This window comes from Mustela nigripes, chromosome 4 (genome assembly GCF_022355385.1).
Source record: "Mustela nigripes isolate SB6536 chromosome 4, MUSNIG.SB6536, whole genome shotgun sequence".
NCBI lineage: Eukaryota > Metazoa > Chordata > Mammalia > Carnivora > Mustelidae > Mustela > Mustela nigripes.
In genome coordinates this window covers 154,596,031-154,619,062 of record NC_081560.1, presented here as the reverse complement: position 1 = coordinate 154,619,062, position 23,032 = coordinate 154,596,031, and the positions used below count along the sequence as shown (strand labels likewise).

Genomic DNA, 23,032 nt, shown 5'->3' with positions numbered 1-23,032 from the left:
ACTGATTCAAATGGTAAATATTTTCTGGAAACACTCTCACAGACACACCCAGAATTAATGTTTTACCAGCTGTCTGGGCATCCCTTGACACAAAACTAATCATGACAAACATGATCTAGACTTTACCTGTCTTTAGTGTTCTTACCACATTGACCTTTTGTTGTTTCTCAAATAAACCAAGTATACTCTGTAGGGGCTTTGCATCTGCTGTTTTATCAGCCTGAAACTAACTTCCCACAGATACACTTCTCTTTTTGTTATCTCAATTTCTAAAGATTTCTGCATATATGATCTCTTATCAAAGGGGCCAGTCCTTACAGCTCTATATTAAATAAAAATAATCTTCTCACCTCTTTACCTTGATTTTATTGAATCTCTCTCTTTTAGATGTCCATTTGAATGTAAGCTCTTTGAGGGGATGGACATTATTTTATTTTTTTTTTAAGATTTTATTTATTTATTTGACAGAGAGAAATTACAAGTACACTGAGAGGCAGGCAGAGAGAGAGAGAAGGAAGCAGGCTCCCTGCTGAGCAGAGAGCCTGATGCGGGACTTGATCCCAGGACCCTGAGATCATGACCTGAGCCGAAAGCAGCGGCTTAACCCACTGAGCCACCCAGGCGCCCCCATTATTTGTTTTGTTCACTGTCATTATACTGACAACTTTTGAAACTTGCAAAGAAGAGTTTATTCAAGACTTTATTGTATTGCTATATGGAAGAGAGCCTGAACTTAACTCCCAATATAACAGAGACAAGTTGGGATTTATAGCCAACTGACAGGGTGAAGGAGTAATGGAAAATGACTATGAAGAAACTGATTAGGTATGAAGATGGAGGGAGGGCAGAATAGAATTTGGTTAGAGATCAAGGGTGGGGAATTTTTTTTTTAAAAGACTATTTATTTAAGATGGAGAGTGAGCATGAGCCCAGGGACAGAGGGGGAGGGAGAAGGAGAAGGAGGCTCCCCGTGCTTAATCAACTGAGCCACCCAGGTGCCCAGTTGGGGGAATTCTTGATGAACTGGCTTAGTAGGATTCTTCGCTAAAATTGGGCTCATTAGTCCAAAGACAAGGTCTTGCAGAAGAGGATTCTGAGGATTCTGACCAAAATTTGGTTAAGGAGGAAGTCCTTGTCAAGTGCTCTGTCCTTGGCATCTAGAATAGTGAGTGGCATTTAGCAGGGCACTGGTTAATTACTGTTAATTTGGTGAATAAATGCCCCATTCTGAGAAATAGTCTTCCGAATAAAAAGTCTTAATTGAACAAAAGAGATACATTTTCCTTCCTAAGCTGTCAAATTCCTGGAGTTTGTGAGTAGGACTCCCCCCCCACCCGCCTAGAAAATGACACGTTTTTTTAAAAAATGGTTTCAATCTTGTTCCATTTTCTATGTCAGCAAATAGTGAGGAAGTTTTTAGTGTACCAATCTTGGCTGCACATTAGAATCACGTGGGAGCTTTAAAAAGCCCCCATGCCAGGGCTACCTAGGAACAAGAGGTAGGCCCCATTTCTTTTTATTTATTTATTTTTGCCGGGGAGAAGGCACAAGAAGGGGGAGCGGCAGGCAGAGGGAGAAGCAGGATTCCTGGTCAGCAAGGAGCCCCAGGCGGGACTCTATCCCAGGACCTGGGGATGGGGATTGTGACCTGAGCGGAAGGCAGCGGGTTAACCCGTTGAGCCACCCAGGCGTTCCGCCCTGTAGCTTTTTAAAGCTCTTAAAGCTATGCAGAAAAAGGTATAGGAAGGAGACTCAGAGCCTAGACTGCACCCCAGACTACATTTCCCAGAGGCCCCCGCGGACGCTTCTGTTTCCGGCCCTGCCCGCTTCCGCGAGAGTAGAATCGGGCTCCTGTAAGCTTGAAGGTCTCTGTGGCAAGTACCTTTCCGGGTGGTCGCAGTTTTTCCGTGCCCTCTGCGTCGCAGCGCAGACCGCCCACCCTCGTATCCCAGCCAGCCGAGCTTGGTCCTGGACGCCGTCGCTGGGCTGGGGCACTGAGACCCGGTGCGCCTCTCTTTTCCTGAGGGGGCCCGAAGGAGCTGGCTGAGGAGGGGACGGGCACATGTGGCCGCGGCCCCAACCCAAGGAGCGGTGCCCTGCAGAGTGAGCGCCCTAATCTGGCGCCTGACCTAAAGTTTAAAGGCTTGTACTAAAGCCCAGGGATTGAGTCACCTGTGAGACTTTCCACCCTTGTTGGCGAAGCTGCCTAACTCCCTCACACACCCGGAGCTTGGCCTGAAGCTTGCTGCGGGGTCAGACTCCAGGCAGCCCAGCCGGCTCTGACCTTAACCACCTTCACATATTCACTCACCTGAGAGTAGGGAGGGAGGAGGACTGGTCTTGTCCAGCTTCCAGAAAGTTCTAGCTAGTTTAGGACACGGAGGGACTCGTCACATTTCCTTTCTTCTTTCCCAGATTGGCTTATTGAGGATCCTTTGCCTTTGCCTGGGAGAACAGTTCAGGAGGCAGATGGCCCCAAGTCTACCAAGAGTCCAAATCCAGGCAAGTTTGATTTCAACTTTTCCTGAGAAATCGACACCGTTTTCAAGTGAAGTTGGGTTTATGCTTCTTTCCTGGAAGATACACTCTCAGTACCTGAACCAAATTAGGTTGCCTGAGCCAATCCTGGACTGGTGCAGCTTTATAGAGAAAGGACCCCTCTCTCCACTGTTGTCCTCTCATTTCCTCTCTATCATGACAGATCTTTGCTTCCCATGCTTTCGGTAGTGCTAGAAGCTGAAGAATACTTTGTACATAAAGTATAGCTCTTGCCCCAGAGGGGTTGCCAACTCACAGAAGAGAAAAAACACTCATTTATCCTAGAACAGCAGAGGCTGCAGTGTCAGTGAATGATACACATGACACAGTGATGGTCGTGCTCTTGATGTTCAGGGGTCAGAGGAATCCAAAGGGTGGGTGGGTGGTGGTGGTGGTGGTAGTAATCCTTTTAGTTCTTTTTTTTTTTTTTTAAGATTTTATTTATGTATTTATTTGACAGAGAGAAATCACAAGTAGATGGAGAGGCAGGCAGAGAGAGACAGACTCGATCCCAGCACCCTGAGATCATGACCTGAGCCGAAGGCAGCGGCTCAACCCACTGAGCCACCCAGGCGCCCCAATCCTTTTAGTTCTTCCTGAAGATTAAATGAAGCTTGCATAATTGTAGAAGTTGGGGTGACTAGGGGAAGGCTAAGACATGAGTGAAGCCATTACATCTGAATGGTCCCAGAGAAATTTGGAAACATTTGTGGCCTAGAATGCCAGGGTGGAGTTTGCCCTTATCCTGGAGAAAACTGGGTTTTGAAGGATTTTCAGAAGTTGGCAGGGAGGAATATGTATTTGAGTATTGTACATATTAAGAGTAACAGAAAATTTTAAAAATTAAAGATTACCTGTATTCCTGTCACACTAACAATTCAAATTATTTCATTTGAAACTGTTTTGCATATGTTTTTTAGGTTTACCCATTTTTTTTTCCTTTTAATATGTCATAGCCATTTCTTCCAATTTGCCCCAGAGTCTGCCATTTTTTGTAGCTCCTTTTTATATTGTAGTCAACCAGCCTGGTGACCTTGAACAAATTCTTTCAACTCTTTGAGCTTTAGTGTTCTTAGCCACAAAGTAGATTTACTTTATGGATAGTCATGGTAGAAATTCAGAGATATGATGTATATCCTGGGACTTAGCATTGTGTCTGGTACATATAAGTTGCCATTGCTATATATACATATATATAGGTAGATATATGTCTATATTTACCTATATATATTATGTAATATATTTATATTATTTATCAGTAAATTCTAGGATAAAGCCAGTTTTACTCTGCATGTCTTTTGGAATTTCAGTTCATTTGTTGATTGACAAATCCTTGGACACTTCCAAAGTGTGCCAACCAGTATTTTAGGCTGGTGACACAGCAGTGACCCAAGTGGTCCCTAACCTCCTGGAGCTCACATTATAGATGATACCGACAATAAATCTGATCCTGCCAGGAAGGGAGAAATCCTGTGAAGAAAGTGAAGTGGTTCATGGGATAGAAGGTGGTAGAGGATGGGAGAAGATAACTTTCTGGTGAAGTGACATTGAAGTAAAGATATACAAAATGAGGGATGAGCAAATGCTAGGCCCAGAGGAAGGAGCATGATCGGTGCGTTGGAAGAGCAGGAGGAGCCCAGTGTGGTTCACATGAGGAGCCACTACCTCCCTTTATCCCTGGCTGGATTTTCCAGCTTCTTATCTTCTAATTTGTTGTTCGTGTGTAACAAGTCTGCTTTCTGAGCCCCCTTGATCCTTTTATTTATTTATTTAAAAAGATTTATTTATTTGTCAGAGAGAGAGCGAGCAAGAGCAAGCACAGGCAGACACAGTGGAAGGCTCCCTGCGGAGCAAGGAGCCCGATGTGGGACTCGATCCCAGGACGCTGGGATCATGACCTGAGCCGAAGGCAGCTGCTCAACCAACTGAGCCACCAGGCGTCCCCCTTGATCCTTTTATTAACTGTGTTCCACTTCCCTCTGCATAAACAATCTGGAATATCAGAAGCTGGCCTTGAACGTGTAGCTTTCCTTTTCCCGTGAGGACTTCCTTGTTCCCTACTTCAGGGTCAAAGGTGTAAACAGTTCCTGGATGAGCAGAGTTGGGTTTGATTTTGCAGGGATCACTAACATTTGGGGATGTTGCTCTGACCTTTACCCAGTTTGAATGGAAACACCTGGATACCACTCAGCAGATGCTGTATAGGGATGTGATGCTGGAAAACTATGGGAATTTGGTGTCTGTGGGTAAGAGTGTCTTTTTTTTTTTTTAAGACTTTATTTGAGAGAGAGAGCTTGAGCATGCATGCATGTGAGTAAAGGGGAGAGGGGCAGAGTGAGAGGAAGAAGCAGACTCCCACTGAACAGGGAACCCCAGGCATCCCAGGACCCCAGGATTATGACCTGAGCTGAAGGCAGATCCTTAACTGATTGAGCCACCCAGGTGCCCCTTAAGGATGTCTTTTTAACTCAAAATTGAATTCCTTGGAAACTGTGGGTTTTCACAAGGTGTATAGGTATTTAAAGATCTTAAATAGGAGGTTTTGTTTGTTTTTAGCATGGGCTTTGAGACTGGAGTTAATGCTCATTGTGTCCCTCAGAAAGTCAGAGGCATAGGGGCGCCTGGGTGGCACAGTGGGTTAAAGCCTCTGCCTTCGGCTCAGGTCATGATCTCAGGGTCCTGGGATCGAGCCCCGCATCGGGCTCTCTGCTCAGCGGGAGCCTGCTTCCTCCTCTCTCTCTCTCTGCCTGCCTCTCCACCTACTTGTGATCTCTGCCTATCAAATAAATAAATAAAATCTTAAAAAAAAAAAAAAAGAAAGTCAGAGGCGTAGAGTTTAAAATGGCAGCATTGTGGGCAGTCTAGGCCAGTCTCTAAATTTTTCCATGTTTGTGTCTATAACTACATGATTTGGACATCCTGATACCACAGAGAGTGCTATCCTTCCTGACATGGAGACCTCTGTGAGATTGAGGTCTGGAATAACTGCTTTTGCTCATTACCACCATAGCATTCCTTTTCTTTCTGTATGAACAGGCCTTCTCTCTTCCAAACCCAAACTTATCACCAAGCTGGAGCAAGGGGCAGAGCCATGGATGGAAGTACAACAGATTCCATCAAATACTTGTTCTGGTGAGTGAGGTGGGTACCATTTCAAGCAGTAGCTGAACACACTGAATGGTTAGGAAGGGTTCTTGGTGAGAAGGCTCATCTTAGAGGGCCCATGTCTGGGCAGCAAGGCTGGGGTACTTAACACAAGTTTCCTCTTTTAAATGTCACTGTCATATCAAATGACTTGCCATTTTTCTCTTCATTCCTATGTAGAGGAGCTCCCTTCTTTTTTTTTTTTTTTTTTTTTAAAGATTTTATTTATTTATTTGTCAGAGAGAGAGCGAGCGAGAGCGAGCATAGGCAGACAGAGTGGAAGGCAGAGTCAGAGGGAGAAGCAGGCTCCCTGTGGAGCAAGGAGCCCGATGTGGGACTCGATCCCAGGACGCTGGGATCATGACCTGAGCCGAAGGCAGCTGCTTAACCAACTGAGCCACCCAGGTGTCCCAGGAGCTCCCTTCTTGAGGGCTTCAGGCCCACGACCTCTTGCTCGGAAATCCTCAGTTTCTTTTTTTCTTTTTTTATTTTTTTATTTTTTTTTTTTTTAAAGATTTTATTTATTTATTTTACAGAGAGAGATCACAAGTAGGCAGAGAGGCAGGCAGAGAGAGAGAGAGGAGGAAGCAGGCTCCTGCTGAGCAGAGAGCCCGATGCGGGACTCGATCCCAGGACCCTGAGATCATGACCTGAGCCGAAGGCAGCGGCTTAACCCACTGAGCCACCCAGGCGCCCTCAGTTTCTTTTTTTAAAAATTTTTTTATTTATTTGACAGAGAGAAATCACAAGTAGACGGGGAGGTAGGCAGAGAGAGAGAGGGAAGCAGGCTCCCCGCTGAACAGAGAGCCCGATGCGGGACTCAATCCCAGGACCCTGAGATCATGACCCGAGCCAAAGGCAGCGGCTTAACCCACTGAGCCACCCAGGCACCCCGGAAATCCTCAGTTTCTTTATGTGTTTTTTTTCCCTTCCCATTTGCAGGCACTTGTCAGGCTATACTTTGGGTTTCTGTCTTCTGTCCATTCTCAATTCCTTTCAATTTCTGTCATGATTAACTTAATAAATGACTCTCTATCCCTTTCTAGTTTTAATATCCATTATCTCTAATCATATAGTGGCAGTGGCAGATTCCAAATGTAAGCATAGTTTCGTACTATTAGATAATTACTATTTTTGGCAAACAAACTGATGGGGAAGCATTTTCTTCTCTTGTGGTCTTTTTCTCTGTTACCCTTTGCTCTTGACTCTCATTTTTTTTTTTTTTTTTTTTTTTTTTTACATATACTCTGCATAAATTTCTGTGTGTCACTTTCTTCATGTCATAATTCATTTCAAAATCTTTAAAAAGGGATGTTTCTTTCACCTAAAATATTTATCCTGCCAATATTCCTTTTTAAAAAAACTCTGTTATTTTGTCTGTATCATCCTTAGAGAAACTTTTATAACTGTATTTCATGGAACATACCAAGGATGCACAGTTTGTTTAACCTAGGTTTTTGGTTTTGTTTTGTTTTTTAATGCTTTTCAGTAATTCTTTTTGTTCTTACTACGTTTAATGTGTTTTCCCTAAGTTTTTGGGTAGATTATTTTTTTCAAAAAGATTTTATTTATTCATTTGAGAGAGAGAGAGCATGAGCGGGGGGAAGGGCAGAAGAAGAGGGAGAAGCAGACTCTCTGCTGAGCAGGAAGACTGACTCTGGGCTGATCCCAGGACCGTGAGATCATGCCCTGAGCCCAAGGCAGATACTTAACTGACTGAATGACCCAGGAACCCCTGTGTAGATTCTTTATAGGGTAATAGTAGTAACTCACTCTTCCTTCTTTGTTCTTTCTGTTTTGATTTTGGTATTTTTTGATATAAAATGTTTAGAATTTAGATATGTAGTAAAAGCTAGCAGTGTTTCCTTTGACATTTCTTCCATCCATTTGGCAGACTAATAAATCTTTATACAAAGATTCCACAACCATTCCATGTTTCACAGTTTCCCCTCTTTTTTTGCATATTCCACTCTATTGGTTTTAGAAATGCATATGGTATAAATTTCAGGTGGTTCAAATGGTATCAAGCTTTCTTCACATACCTTTCTTAATCATCTAGTTCCTCTTCCCAGAGGCATCTTTGTATAAATTTCTTGTGGAAATTTCCAAACATAATGTATGCTTTGCAAGAATATACATGTATTCCTTTTTTTTTAAAGGTATATGGTTGTACACTATTCCGTGTCTTGCTTTTGTCATACCTTGGAAATCATTTCACATAGCTACATTGTTTAGAGTGCTGTTTTATTTTTAATGGCTGTATAGTTTTCCATTTTACAGATTATACTGTAACTTATATACTCAGTTTCTTATTGGACATAGTAACTATGAACAGTGGTGCAGTGATTATTGATACACATATCAATTCTCTCAAGTACAAGTAAATCTAAAATAAATTCTAGAACAATAATTTATAGGTGAAAGTGTAAGTATATTTTTAAATTTGTGGACAATACTAGTATCCATACATTTATACTCCTGTTGACAATGTATGATTGTCATACCAGATGCCAATCTGATCATACCTCATCAAGAGTGTCTTAAACTTTTTGATAATTTCTAATCTGATAGTTAAAACCTTTTATTTTATTGTAATTTTGATAGGCATTTCTCTTATCAGGAGTGTGGTTGAGTGTAGATTTTTTATGTTTGTTTTATATTGACTTTTTTGTATTGTCAACTATAATGGTAATGATGGATATGCTTCTCTTTTAGTGTTTCTAATGGGATTGTGTCTATGATTCTTCCATTTAACTGGTTATTAGGTTGGGATACAAAAATGTTATGTAAAGGAAGTATTTAATTCACTTCTTTCATTAAGAAATTATTGTTTTTCAAGTAAGCATGGACATTGGATTTTTTTTTAAGATTTTATTTATTTATTTGACAGAGAGAGATCACAAGTAGGCAGAGAGGCAGGCAGAGGGTGTGGGGGAAGCCAGCTCCTTGCTGAGCAGGGAGCCTGATGTGGGCTTGATCCCAGGACCCTGAGATCATGACCTGAGCCGAAGCCAGTGGCTTTAACAACTGAGCCACCCAGGTGCCCCATGGACATTGAATTTTATCAAGTGCCTCTCAGCCTGTGTGAAGATAATATCTTTCTTTTCCCTTTTGATCTGTTAATACGGTAAATTTTACCTTCAATTATCTTAACGACTTTGCATTCTTAATAGAACCATCTTGGTTATGACATCATTACATTATTTTTTAAATATGCTAGTAGATGATTCTGTTTGCTAATCTTTTATGTAAGTTTTTGCGTTGATATTTGTAAAAAATTTATTTACATTTTTCTTTCTTGTCAGGCCATTTTCATTAGGTCTTGATTTCAGTTTTTTTTTTAATAAGGAAACATTTATTTATTTATTATTTTTTAAAATATTTTATTTACTTATTTGACAGAGATCACAAGTAGGCAGAGAGGCAGGCAGAGAGAAAGAGGAGGAAGCAGGCTCCCTGCAGAGCAGAGAGCCCAATGTGGGGCTCGATCCCAGGACCCTGTGATCACAACCCGAGCTGAAGGCAGAGGCTTTAACCCACTGAGCCACCCAGGTGCCCCTAATCTTTCTCTCTCTCTTTTAAAGATTTATTTATTTATTTATTAGAGAGAGAGAGAGTGAGAGAGAGAGAGAGTTCACAAGTAGGCAGAGAGGCAGACAAAGAGAGGGGGAAGCAAGCTCCCCACTGAACAGAGAGCCCGATGTGGGTCTTAATCCCAGGACTCTGGAATCATAACTCGAACCAAAGGCAGAGGCCCAACTCTCTGAGCCATCCAGGTGCCCCAGTTTTGTAATACCTCTTAAAATTTTTTTTGAACCTTTCCTATTTTCATCCTCTGGTATAGTTTAATTCACATGATAGCTGGTTCCCTGAAAGTTTGGCCGTTGTTTTGTTTTTACTTATTTTTAATGGCAGGTTCAGGGGAGAGGAATTGGGGGGTAGTTATTTGATGATATTCTTTCTTTTATAGTAGCTTGTCCAAGTAGATTTTCGCTTTCTCTCAAAACAGTTTTGGTAATTTATAATGTCCTAAAAATATCCAGTAATTCAAGTTCTCAAATTTGTCTGTGTAAATTTGAACAAAGTATCTTTCTGATTTTTTAAAAATTGTATTTATTTATTTAAGATGGGTTGCGAGGGGACATGCTGAGAGGAGGGGCAGAGGAAAAGGGAGAAGCAGATTCCCTGATGACCAGGGAGACCAACATGGGGCTTGATCCCAGAACTCTGGGATCATGGCCTGAGCTGAAGGTAGACACTTAACTGAGTGAACCACCCAGGTGCCCTGACTTTATGAATCTTTTTGATTTTTATTTGTTTATTTTTAAAAAGTTTATTTATTTTTTAAAGTAACCTCTATGTCCAACGCGGGGCTCAAACTCATGACCCTGAGTTCTCATGACCCTCAGTTCTTCCAACTGAGCCAGCTGATTCATTTTGTAATATCCTCTACATTTATGGTTACTTTCTACTGATTTCTTATATTATTTATTTGCCTTTTTAAGATTTATTAACTCTTTTGCTTTTTTAAAGAGCTCTTAGATGTATTTATCTATTATTATATTCCATTTTTTAATATTTAATTCCTTTTCCTTTTAGTTTTCTTAGGTTTATTTACCTTTGCTAACCTTCTTAATTGTTAACTTAAATTCATTGATTTTCATTCTTGTTTATGTAATATATATATTTAAAGCTTTCAGCTTTTGTTTGTACAGTGTTTTGGTTGTATTCAGTAGATTCTGATATGGTTTTCATGATTATTAGATATTTTGCACTTTGTGTTTTCATTACTCTGACAAAGTATTAAGAGACTCATAAGCTCATAAGAGACTCAAAAGTATTAAGAGACTCATAAGTATTAAGAGACTCATAAGAGACTCAAAATATTAAGAGACTCATAATACTCAAAGTATTAAGAGACTCAAAAAATTTTTTTAAAATTTTTTTAAAGATTTTATTTATTTATTTGACAGACAGAGATCACAAGTAGGCAGAGAGGCAGGCAGAGAGAGAGGGGGAAGCAGGCTCCCCGCTGAGCAGAGAGCCCGATGCGGGGCTCGATCACAGGACCCTGAGATCATGACCCGAGCCGAAGGCAGAGGCTTAACCCACTGAGCCACCCAGGCGCCCCTCTTAAAGAAAAAAATTTTTAAAAATTTAATACATAATATAGAAAAGTTGATAAAAAATATATATACACAGTCTAAATTAGTATTTTTAAAGCCACTACTATGTAACCAGCACTCACGTCAAGGAAAAGAACATTGGCAATACTACTAAATCACATGTTGATCCCTCCCAATAATTAGCCATCCTCTCTCCACCCCCCCAAACTAACACTAAAGTTTATTTGGCCACTTTGATTCATTGTCCTTGCTGCTGGAACCAAGTTCCCAGGTGATGCTGCTGCTGATGCTATTGGGCTAGGAACCATACTTTGAAAACCATTGCTGGAGTATTTTATTCATTGCATGGCTATTCTATAGCTTGTCTCATATATGTGTATGGAAATTTGGGATATTTCCAGCTTTTGACTGTTAGACTATGAACATTCTTATAGGTAGGTTATCTTTTGGTTCATGTGTGGCTATGTTTCTTTTGGGTGTATACCTAAGGAGTGGAATTTCTATTTTATGGGATATGTATATATTCAGCTTTAGTACCTAATGTCAAATAGGTTTTCAAAGGTTTGTTCCATTTATATTTCTGCCATCAGTGTGAGAGAGTACTCATTTTTTTGTATCTACCAACACTTGATAATGCTAATCTTTTGAAGTTAGGCATTTTTTGGGTGTGTTTATCTCATTGTGGTTTTAATATCCTTATCCATTGTATTTAATGAGGATAAGGACATTTTCAAATGTTTATAGGCCATTATATATCATCTTTTATGAAGTATCTATTCAGAGAATCTTTTCTTGATTACATAGCAGTATCCCCTTCTCTCTGTGGTTTGCTTTTCACTATTAATGGTCTTTTGATGAATAGAAGTTCTTAATTTTGATGACCTCTAGTTTATCACTTTCCCTTTCCTTGTCAGTGTCCTTTTATTTATTTATTTTTCAAAAAAGATTTTATTTATTTGTTTATTTATTTGACAGACAGATCACAAGTAGGCAGAGAGGCAGGCAGAGAGAGAGGGGAAAGCAGACTCCCCGCTTAGCAGAGAGCCCAATCCGGGGCTCCATCCCAGGACTCTGGGATCACGACCCAAGTCCAAGGTAGAGGCCCAACCCACTGAGCCACCCAGGCACACCTTTGTGTCCTTTTAAATAAATCTTTCATTTCCCCATGTTCATGAGAACATTCTATTGTGTTAACTACTAGAAGTTTTATTGTTGGTCTTTTACTTTTAGATTTATCATCCTCTTAGAATTTATTTTTGAGCATGGCAAGAGGTAGGGGTTTATGTTTAACCAACCCCCATACCTCACAAGTACCTGTGTTCTCTCCTTTTCCTCACTGCTCTGCAAGCTACCTTTGTCGTAGAACAATTGTCCATATGCTTCTCTTTCTCTTCATATGACTAATTTGCCTCCACCTACCTTTACAATCAGTATCTTAAAAATTTTCTCTGGTTTAATCATTACACATTAAATGTGTATCCCATCAAAGGCCATTTGAAGGATCTGGACTGTTTCTCACCAGCCTTCCTTTTCAGCTTGAGTTTTCCTAAAAAAATAAGTCTTAGCTCTAGTATCTGATGTATGGAATCTCTCCCCAGGCTAATAAATATAAATAGTAAAAGATATAAGTATAGATATGTATGTATGTATATAAGAAAAAATTCATTCAGTAAAAGAATTGATCAGTGACTTTTATCATAAATTTGGCTCCATTAGTTTTTCAGAATCATCTTACCTATTTTCTCTTGGGTAATAGGTGTGTACTTTGAAAAAAAAAAAAAAAAAAGAAAGTCGCAATTTGGTGTGTTGTTTTTAAGATATGTTAAAAAACATAGATTACCACAAAGTTTTTTGTTCTTGAGAACTGTTTTTGTTCCTTAAATATTTTGTCTGTTTTTTTTTCTCTGAGACATTAAATATTGGTTCTCTGTTAAATCCTCAGAGAAATGTTATTCTTAAGTTTTTGGAAACATTAAAGTGTTCTCTAATGTACCACCTTATAGCTATATGCCCTAGAAATCATGGTTTGCTTTGGGATATTTTGTTTTCTCTCCAAGTAGGTATTTATTCTCACATTCTCATCTATTTTTCGGGGTATGTGTTTTCTATATGACCTTCCTAACCTGCCAACTTTTTAGATTCTCCTTGCATTATTTAAATAAAATATTTATTATATAACTTCCTTCCACTTCTTTAGATTCTTACTTTTATCTTTAGTCTTGCCATCTTTTCTTAGCAAGAATCATCAGTGGGATGAATTAGTTTTACATAACCCTTAATTGTGTAAAATAGAACATTATTTTTATGCTCTGCAGCTCTCATTTTCAGTATTTCAACATAGCGAATGTTTGAATTAAAACAATTTTTTCAGTCCAGAAGTACTGCTTTGAAACAAAGATGTCCACCCTAAAGCAACATACTTCTGAAGGATCTGTACTGGGAGAACAAACAAGAAGTGATGTGATGGAAAGAGGCCTGGACTGGGAGGGCAGAATTTCCACGGAGAAGGCACATTATAAATGTGAGGAATGTGGGAAAGTCTTCAAATATAATTCCTCCCTTATTAGCCACCAGAGAAATCATACTGGTGAGAAACCCCATAAATGTAATGAATGTGGGATCGCCTTTATGAGCAGTTCTTCTCTTTTAAATCATTATAAAATTCATACAGACAAGCAGCCGTATAGATGTATTAAATGTGGGAAATTCCTTAAGAAGTACTCAACATTTGTTAATCATCAGAAAATTCCTTCTAGAGAGAAACCTCATAAATGTAATGAATGTGGAAAAGCTTTTGGAAAGAACTCTATCCTTTTACGTCATCAGAGAATTCATACTGGTCAGAAACCCTACAAATGTAATGACTTTGGGAAAGCCTTTGCTCAGAATGTAGCTCTCACTTGTCATGAGAGAATACATAGCAGAGAGAAGCCTTTTAAATGTAATGTATGTGGGAGAGCTTTTAGGGATAACTCAACTGTGTTGGAACATCTGAAAGTCCATACTGGTGAAAAACCATATTGGTGTAATGAATGTGGAAAAACCTTTAGGAAGAGCTCCACTCTTATTAGTCATCAAAGAATGCATACAGGAGAGAAACCCTATCACTGCAGTAAATGTGGAAAATCTTTCAGGTATAGCTCATCCTTTGTTGGACATCAGAAAACTCATAGTGGAAATAAACCCTATCAATGTAATGACTATGGGAAAGTCTTTATGAAGAGCTCAACCCTTATTGGACACCAGAGAATTCATACTGGAGAAAAAGCCCTATTACTGTAAGAAATGTGGGAAATCCTTTAGGCATAGCTCTGGCCTTGTTGAACACCAGAGAATCCATACTGGAGAAAAACCTTATGAATGTAATGTATGTGGGAAGGCTTTTCCCCAGAGTTCAGCCCTTAAACAACATAAGAAAATGCATAACAAAGAAAGAACCATCAAATGTAGTTAGTGTGGTAAATGAAGAAGTAGTTTATTCCTTTTGACTATCAAAGAGGAGACTTCCAACAAATCACACATTTAAGAAAAATAGTCTGTGTGCCTCTATCTGGGAGAACTTCTCATTTGTGAGGATGTTCACTGTAGTATAGTTTGTACTACTGAAATATTTGAAGAATGTAGATGTCTATCAATATGGAAATAGGAAATAGTTACTATAGAACACTATGAAGGAAGCAAAAAGAATGAGGTAGAGCTCTGTATAGAGTCATAGAAATACATGATATGTTGTTCAAGTTAAGAGAGCAAGTTGAAAAAAATCTACAGGGGCACCTGGATGGCTCAGTGGGTTAAGCCTCTGCCTTCGGCTCAGGTCAAGATCCCAGGGTCCTAGGATTGAGCCCCGCATCGGGCTCTCTGCTCAGCAGGGAGCCTGCTTCATCCTCTCTCTCTGCCTGCCTCTCTACCTACTTGTGATCTCTGTCAAATAAATAAAATCTTAAAAAGAAAATCTACGTATTGTGGTCTAATTTATATTTAAAACAATGAAGCTATTTTTATTTATACATATATTTCCTGTGTATTCAAAAAGATCTGATAAATAAGGTCCAAAAGTTGCTTTCTTTGAGAAGAATGTTTTTATTGTATGATGAAGTGAAATTTTGACTTTGGCTTTGTTTTTTGAAATATTTAATCCTATACACACACACACACACGTGTATATATATATATATTTCATGCATACTCTATAATTTAACATAGTTGTCTTTCTAAATAAGAGAATTCAGAAACCATAAAAACTTAAAAAAAAATAAAAATTAAAAACTTTTGTATGACCAGAGGCTTCATGATGTTAAAATACAAAGAACCAGACTTGGGGAGAATATTATTATCATATTATAACAAATAATACTTAGAATATCTAAAGAATTCATAAAGATGCATAAGAATAATATAAAATCCCAGGGGTACCAGGGTGGCTGTTGGTTCAATGTACTACTCTTTTTTTTTTTTTTTTTAAAGATTCTATTTATTTATTTGACAGAGAGAGAGAGACAGCAAGAGAGGGAATACAAAAATGGGGGGTGGGAGAGGGAGAAGCTGACTCCTTGCTGAGCAGGGAGCCCGATGTAGGGCTCGATGTGGGGCTCGATCCCAGGACCCTGGGATCATGACCTGAGCCAAAGCCAGCTGCTTAACAACTGAGCCACCCAGGCGCCCCTAAATATACTACTTTTAATTTTAGCTCAGGTCTTGATCTCATGGTTTTGAGATTAAGCGCTGCATCAGGTTCTGTCCCCGTTGGGGAGTTTGCTTTAGATTCTCTCCCCAACTTTCTCTCTTCCCTTCCCCCATGCATTCACTCTTTCTAAAATAAATAAATAAATCTTAGGGAAAGAAAAGAGTAATATAAAAATCCCATTGGAGAAATGGTTTGGAATATGAATATACAGTTGTCAGAAAAAACAAGTACAAATAGTCAAAAAGAGATAACCAGCTTTAGAGAAATGTGAATTAAAATAACATTTTTTTGTTCTCTTTGGCAAAAATTTATAAGAAATATATTTTGTGCTTTTGAAGGTACAGTAAAATAGCCACACCTACATATTGTTGAAGGAATTGTGAATTAAGTTTGATTATGGGAAGTGTAATTTGACTATATTGACCAACTTTTAGAAAGCTACTCTTCGACTTAACATTTCTACTTCTTAAAATCCAATAAAGAGTAAAGAACATCTTTACAGGACTATGGTAAAGAAAAGTTGGGGTCACCATAGTATCTATTACCAGGGCAATGATTAAATTAAGATACATGCACTCATTGGACCACCATGCAGTCATTTAATATATAACCATTACAAATCATTCAATTAATCGGTTAACATTTAATGAGTTAATTTTTTGAAAAGATTTATCTATTTATTTGACAGACAGAGACCACAAATAGGCAGAGAGGAGGCAGAGAGAGAGAGAGAAGGAAGCATGTTCCCTGCTGAGCAGAGAGCCCTATGTGGGGCTCCATCCCAGGACTCCGGGATCATGACCTGAGCTGAAGGCAGAAGCTTTAACTCACTGAGCCACCCAGGCGCCCCAATGAGTTAAATTTTTTGGAAGATTTTATTTATTTATTAGAGAGAGAGAGTGAGTGTGAGCAGGGGGCGGGGCAGAGGGAGAGGGAGAAGCCAAATCCTTGCTGAAAAGGGCTTGGTCCCAGGGTCCTGAAATCATGACCTGAGCTGAAGTCAGATGCTTAACTGACTAAGCCATCTTGGTGCTCTTAATGAGTTATTTTTTTTTAAAGATTTTATTTATTTATTTGACAGAGATCAAAGTAGGCAGAGAGGCAGGCAGAGAGAAAGGGTTGGGAGGAAGCAGGCTCCCTTCTGAGCAGAGAGCTGGATGCGGGGCTTGATCCCAGAACCCTGAAATCATGACCTGAGCTGAAGGCAAAGGCTTAACCCATTGAGCCACCCAGGCGCCCCAATGATTTAATTTTTTAATTAACAGGGAAAGATGTCTAAGACACAAGTGGGAAAAAAGCCGAATTGTGTAATAATATAGGACCTATTTAATATAGTTTGTGCACTATTTCAATCTTTCATTCAAATATATGACTTGTAGTTTAAAATATAGAATAAAGCAAGATTATTGATGAGTTTTTTAGAACAGAAAGGAGAGGAACTAAACATTCAGCTCAAACTAGAAAAGGGCTGGTATTAATTAAAAGCACAGTTGGGTATATTTGTGTGTGTGTTTATTTATTTATTTATCACAAGTAGATCACAGAGGCAGGCAGAGAGAGAGAGAGGAGAGAGCAGGCTTCCCGCTAAGCAGAGAGCCCGATGCAGGGCTTGATCCCAGGACTCTGGGATACATGACCAGAGCTGAAGACAAAGGCTTTAACCCACTGAGCCAGCCAGGCACCCTAGTATGTGTGTTATTAGTGAAAACTGGTTAAGCTTTGGAGAGCAGTTTGACAATGTGAATGTGAATCTAAATTTGTGCTCCCATTGACCTGGAAAAGCCACTCTCAATTCGCCTAGCTTACAGAGATTGTATTGCTCATCATAGCACTGTTTGTAATAAAACCCTGGGAAGAGGTGGGAAAAACACCTAGGGTAGGAAAATATTTAAATACATTATAGAGCTTTCATAGACTGATATCTGTTTTTAGTGGTACATTATAAGCCACACAGACTTCATTACCATTTTGTTAATGCTCACAGATTGTGTATCAAGAAATCAGAAAGCAGAGCAGGAGCAATTTTCTAACTGTATGATGTTTGGGTCTCAGCTGGGAAAACTCAAGGCTGGAATTGACTTAGCAGTTGCATGGTTAAATCATTTGAGGCTGTCGCAGTACAGTAGCCACAAGTGGCTGATGAGCAGTTAAAAACAGGCTGGTCTGAATTGAGATGTGCTGTAAGTGTAAAGTATACATTGGATTTTGAAGACATAGTATGAAAAAACTAAAGTATCTCAATTTTTCAATGTTATTACATGTCAGAATTGTATTTTGGATAAATAGGTTAAGTTAAATATATTAAAATTATTTAGAATGATTTTAACGTGTCTGCTAGAAAATTTAGTTACATATGAGACCCATATTTGGGGCTCACATTGTATTTCTATTGGTCAGTTCTGGTTTGAAAGCATGTTTACAGGTTTGGTGGTTGATGCTATTGGCTAGGACCTCAGATAGGGCTGCAGGACAGCTGAAGCTGAAGTGAGTGTAACCTGTGGTGTCTTGGGGTGCTCAGCATAGGGGGCACCCTAGTGGGGTGGCTGGAGCCAAGGCAGGGTATGGGCCAGGGGTTTCTGGGGGTGCTAACTTAGAGGGGGTACCCTGACAGGGTGGCTGGAGCTGAGGTGGGTCACAAATTGGGGGTTCCCAGGGTGCTCTGTGAAGGGAGTGCTTTGGCAAGGTGACATTTTTGTGAGTGGAAGTTTGTACTTTTTGACTCCCATCACTCATGTAAGCCCCCTTGTCACAGATTAATTTATTGTGTGTTTATTTCTGGGATCTCTTTTCTGTTCCATTGATCTCTGTGTCTCTTTTATGTCAATACATAGAGATTTGATTACGATGGTTTTGTAATATAGTTTGAAATCAGGGAGCATGTTGTCTCCAGTGTTGTTCTTATCAAGATTGTCTTGACTATTTGGGGTCTTTTGTGGTTCCATACAATTTTTAGGATTGTCTATTTCTTTTCTTTTTTTAAGATTTCATTTATTCGAGAGAGAGAGAGATATATAGTGAGAGACAGCACAAGCAGAAGGGAGAGGGAGCAGCAGACTCTGCTGAGCCAGGAGCTTGATGCGGGGCTTGATCCCAGGACCCTGGGATTACTACCTGAGCTGAAGGCAGACACTTAAACTATGGAGCCACCCAGGTGCCCCAGGATTGTCTGTTTCTGTGAAAAATGCCATTGGAGTTTAGATAGGGATTTCATTGAATATGTAGATTGCTTTGAGTAGTGTGGGCAGTTTTTTTTTTTTTTTAAAGATTTTATTTATTTATTCATGAGAGAGAGAGAGAGAGAGAGGCGGAGGCAGAGGGAGAAGTAGGCTTGATGCAGGACTTGATCCCAGGACCCTGGAATCATGACCTGAGCTGAAGGCACTTAGCTGACTGAGCCACTCAGGCGCCCTTAGTGAGGACATTTTAACAATATTAATTTTTCCATCCCTGAGCCCAGAATATCTTTTCATTTATTTGTCTTACTCAATTTCTTTCATCAATGCCTTATAGTTTTTAGTGTACAGGTTTTCTCCACCTCTTTTGTTAGATTTATTTCTAGATATTTTATTCTTTTTGGTGCAATTGTAAGTCAGATTGTTTCCTCAGTTTCTCTTTCTGATTGTTATTGGTGTACAGAAATGCAACAGATTTTGTATATATATTTATTTTCTATGCTTGACTGAATAAATTTACTACTTTTAACTGTGTAAGGGCCTATTTAGCCAGAGTGGCTCCACCTTGATTGAACAGCCATTTTGTTGTTTATGCAGTAAAACTTAAACTGACCCTGCCACCAGCCCCCCAGGGGAACTTACTTAAAAGTATGTCCAGGAAACCAGTAAAATATGGTCGACCAGTCCCTGATAACAGAGCCCAAAAAGGAGGGCGGGTCAGGTCAGGTGGAGATAACAGCCCGAATGAAGGGATGAGTCGGGCCAGGTGGAGCCATCCACTCAGTGGGGTGCACATACTGTCTCCCTAGCTACCAAGGAGTGTGGGCCTCTGCCTTTTGGGTGCCAATTCTGACCAAGGTGATAGGCTAGTTCAAATAGCTACTATGGGGTGAATTGTAATTCAATTGGCCACCCGTGTGTGATCTAGCATGACTATGCAGCTTTTTCTGTGTGTTATAATCTCATTTGCCACCTGTGTGTGGCCAAGGTCAACCACATGGCCTTTGCTCTATAAAAGTTAGTCTGTAAGGCAGGGAGGGTTCGCCCTCTCTGTAAGAGGCGGCCCAGAATGGTTGGTTTGATTCTCAGTGCTTGGCACGAAATAAAGTTTTGCTTGACCTTCGCTTTGTATCAGTCTCACTCCTTTGATTATGGACCTAACAGTTGGTTTTTGGTGATGTCTTTGGGTTTTCTTTTCCTTTTTCAGAGAGAGAGCATGCATATGGGGGGGTGGTAAGGAGGGAATCTTCAGCAGGCTCCATGCCTAAAGTGGAGTCCAATGCAGGGCTGGATCTCACAACCCTGAGATCTGTTTCTAGAAACTGATCCATTCTTCTAAGGTGTCTAATTTGTTGGCCTATAATTGTTCATAGTAGGCTCTGTGATCCTTTGTATTTCTGTGGCATCAAGTTGTAATGTCTTCTCTTTCATTTCTGATTTTGAATCCCCTTATCTTTTTTTCTGGGTGAGCCTTGATAAAGGTTTGTCAGTTTTGGTTATCTTTTTTTTTTTTTTTAAGATTTTATTTATTTATTTGTCAGAGTGAGAGCATGGAGAGCTACAGGCAGAACAGGTAAGCAGGCTTCCCACCAAGCAGGGAGCCCAATATGGGGCTTGATCCCAGGACCCCAGGATCATGACCCGAGCTGAAGGCAGATGCTTAACAACTGAGCCACCCCGGCACCCCTCATTGATCTTTTCTATTTAGTTTTTAGTCTTTTCTTTTTAGTCTCTTTTCTTTAGAGACTTTTCTTTTTAGTCTCCATGCTATTTATTTCTGTGTTATTTATTTAGTCTCTCTGTTATTTATGATATTTGTTATGTTCTTTCTTCTGCTAACTTTGGTTTATTTTTTAAGATTTTGTTTATTTTTTTGAGAGGGAGAGAGAGAGAGCAAGAATGCAAGAGCAGGGGGAGGGAGAAGCAGACTCCCCACTGAGCAGGGAACCTGACATGGGGCTCAGTCCCAGGACCCTGGGATCATGATCTGAGCTGAAGGCAGATGCTTAACTGACTGAGCCATCCAGGTTCCCCTAACTTTGGGCTTTGCTTTGTTGTTCTTCTGGTTCCTTTAGGTATAATGTTAGAGTGTTTGAGATCTGTTTTTTCCTTGATGTAGACATTAAATGTTATGAGTTTCTCATAGAACTGCCTTAGCTGCATCCCATAGATTTTGGTATGCCATATTTTCATTTATATTTGCTTTAAGTATTTTTTAATTTCCCTTTTGATTTCTTCTTTGACCAATTGGTTGTTCAGTACCATGTTTCATTGCCACATATTTGTGAGTTTTTCAATTTTCTTTTTGTAATTGATTTTCTACTTTCATACCATTGTGGTTAGAAAAGATGCCTGATATGCATTTCTGTGGTATCAGTTGTAATGTCTGATATCAGACTGAAATAAATTTCAGCCTTCTGAAATTTATTAAGGTTTGTTTTGTAGCCCAATATCTGATCAATTCTAGAGAATATTCCATGTGTGAAAAGAATGTATTCTATTGGTTTAGGATGGACTGTTCTATATATATCTGTTACAGTCTTAGATATAAGTTATATATCTGTTAATTCCATCCATGTTTCCTTACTGATTTTATGTCTGTATGATATCAGTGGTGTATTAAAGTCCTTTGGTATTATTGCATTATTGTCTGTTTCTCCCTTTATTTCTGTCAACATTGCTTTATATATTTAGGCATTCCTATATTGGGTGCATAAATATTTACAAATGTTTTACATCTTGTTGGATTGACCCCTTTATCACTATATAATGGCCTTCTTTGTTTCTGATTGTAGTCTTTGTTTTAAGTTCTATTTTGTCTGTTATATGTATAGCTGCCCCAGCTTTCTTTTGGTTCTCATTTGCATGGAATATATTTTTCTGTCTTTTCATTTTCAGCCTATGTGTGTCCTTACATCTGAAGTGAGTATCTTGTAGGCAGTATAGAGATGGTCTTATTGTAGTTGTAAAGATTTATTTATTTATTTGAGAGAGAGCACATACATGTGTGTATGAGCCAAGGGGAAGGGCAGAGGGAGAGAATTTCAAGCAGGCTTCCAACTGAGCATGGAGCCTGATCCAGGCTTGATCCCACAACCCATGAGATCATGACCTGAGCTGAAACCAGGAGTCAGATGCTCAACTGTCTGAGCCACCCAGCTGTCCTGGGTCTTGTTTTTTATCCACTCAGTCACTCTGTATCTTTTGATTAGATAATTTAAGTCATATTCACTTAAAGTAATTTGCTAGGGATGTACTTAATGCCATTTTGTTAATTGTTTTCTGGCTGTTTTGTAGTTCCTCTGTTCCTATCTTCTTCTCCTGCTTTCTTTATGATTTGATTATTTTCTTTGGTGGTAGGTTTAGATTCCTTTTTCTGAAGCTTACATGTAACAACTTACAAGAGTCTATTTTTAAGTTGATAACCTAAATTTGAATGTATTCTAAAGCTCTGAATTTTACTCACTCCCCCAAAATTTTGTTTTTGATGTCACATTTTATACCTTTTTATTTTGTGTATCCCTTAACTAATTGTTATAGTTAGTTATTCTTACTACTTTTGTCTATTAACCTTCATACGTGCTTTATAATTAATTAATCTATCACATTTACATTTGATTTTTCTAAACTTTCTATGTATTATTTTTTTTACCTTATTGTTGAGATTTATACTTTCAAGTTTTTCTGTTACTAATTAGTGTCCATTTCTTTATAGGCTTAAAGAAGTCCCTTTAACATTCTTGTAAGTCTGGTCTAGTGGTAATGAACTCCTTTTAGCTTTTGCTTGTCTGGAAAACTTTTTTTGTTTAAAAAACTCTTTATCCTGCTTTCAGTTATGAAGGACTTTTTTTTCTTTTGCTGGGTAGGATAGTCTTGGTTGGCAGTTGTTTTTCTTTCAGCACTTTGAATATACTAAGCTATCTTCTTCTGGTATACAAAGTTTTTATGGGACGTTTCCTTGCATGTAATAAGTTGTTTTTGTCATGTTTTTATGATTCTCTCCTTGTCCTTTACTTTTGACCATTTAATTATAATGTGTCTTGGTGTGAGTCTTTTTGGGTTCATTTTATTTGGAACTCTGGGATTCCTGGTTCTGGATATTGGTTTCCTTCCCTAGATTAGGGAAATTTCTAGACATTATTTCTTCCAGTAAATTGTCTGCCTCTTTTTGTTCTCGTTTTGGAATCCCTATAATGTGAACATTGGTCCACCTGATGTCCCATAAGTTCTTTCACTGTTTTGCATTCTTTTTTCTTTTTGCTACTTTGATTGGGTGAGTTCTACTGCCTTGTTTTCAAGTTTACTGAGTCTTTTTTCTGCTTTGTCTAGTCTGCTATTTAACACCTCTACAATTTTTTCAATTCACT

At 39.1% G+C, this 23,032-nt stretch overlaps 1 protein-coding gene across 1 annotated transcript; it reads left to right on the top strand.

Moving 5' to 3' along the window:
- Window positions 1–1,725: 1,725 nt before the first annotated feature.
- Window positions 1,726–14,731, top strand: ZNF485 (zinc finger protein 485). The gene is given in 6 exon segments (XM_059397698.1): window positions 1,726–1,737; window positions 1,842–2,004; window positions 2,416–2,502; window positions 5,575–5,670; window positions 13,180–14,072; window positions 14,074–14,731. Coding segments are annotated over 6 exon segments (1,440 nt in total). The 3' UTR covers window positions 14,263–14,731.
- The last annotated feature ends 8,301 nt before the right edge of the window (window positions 14,732–23,032 follow it).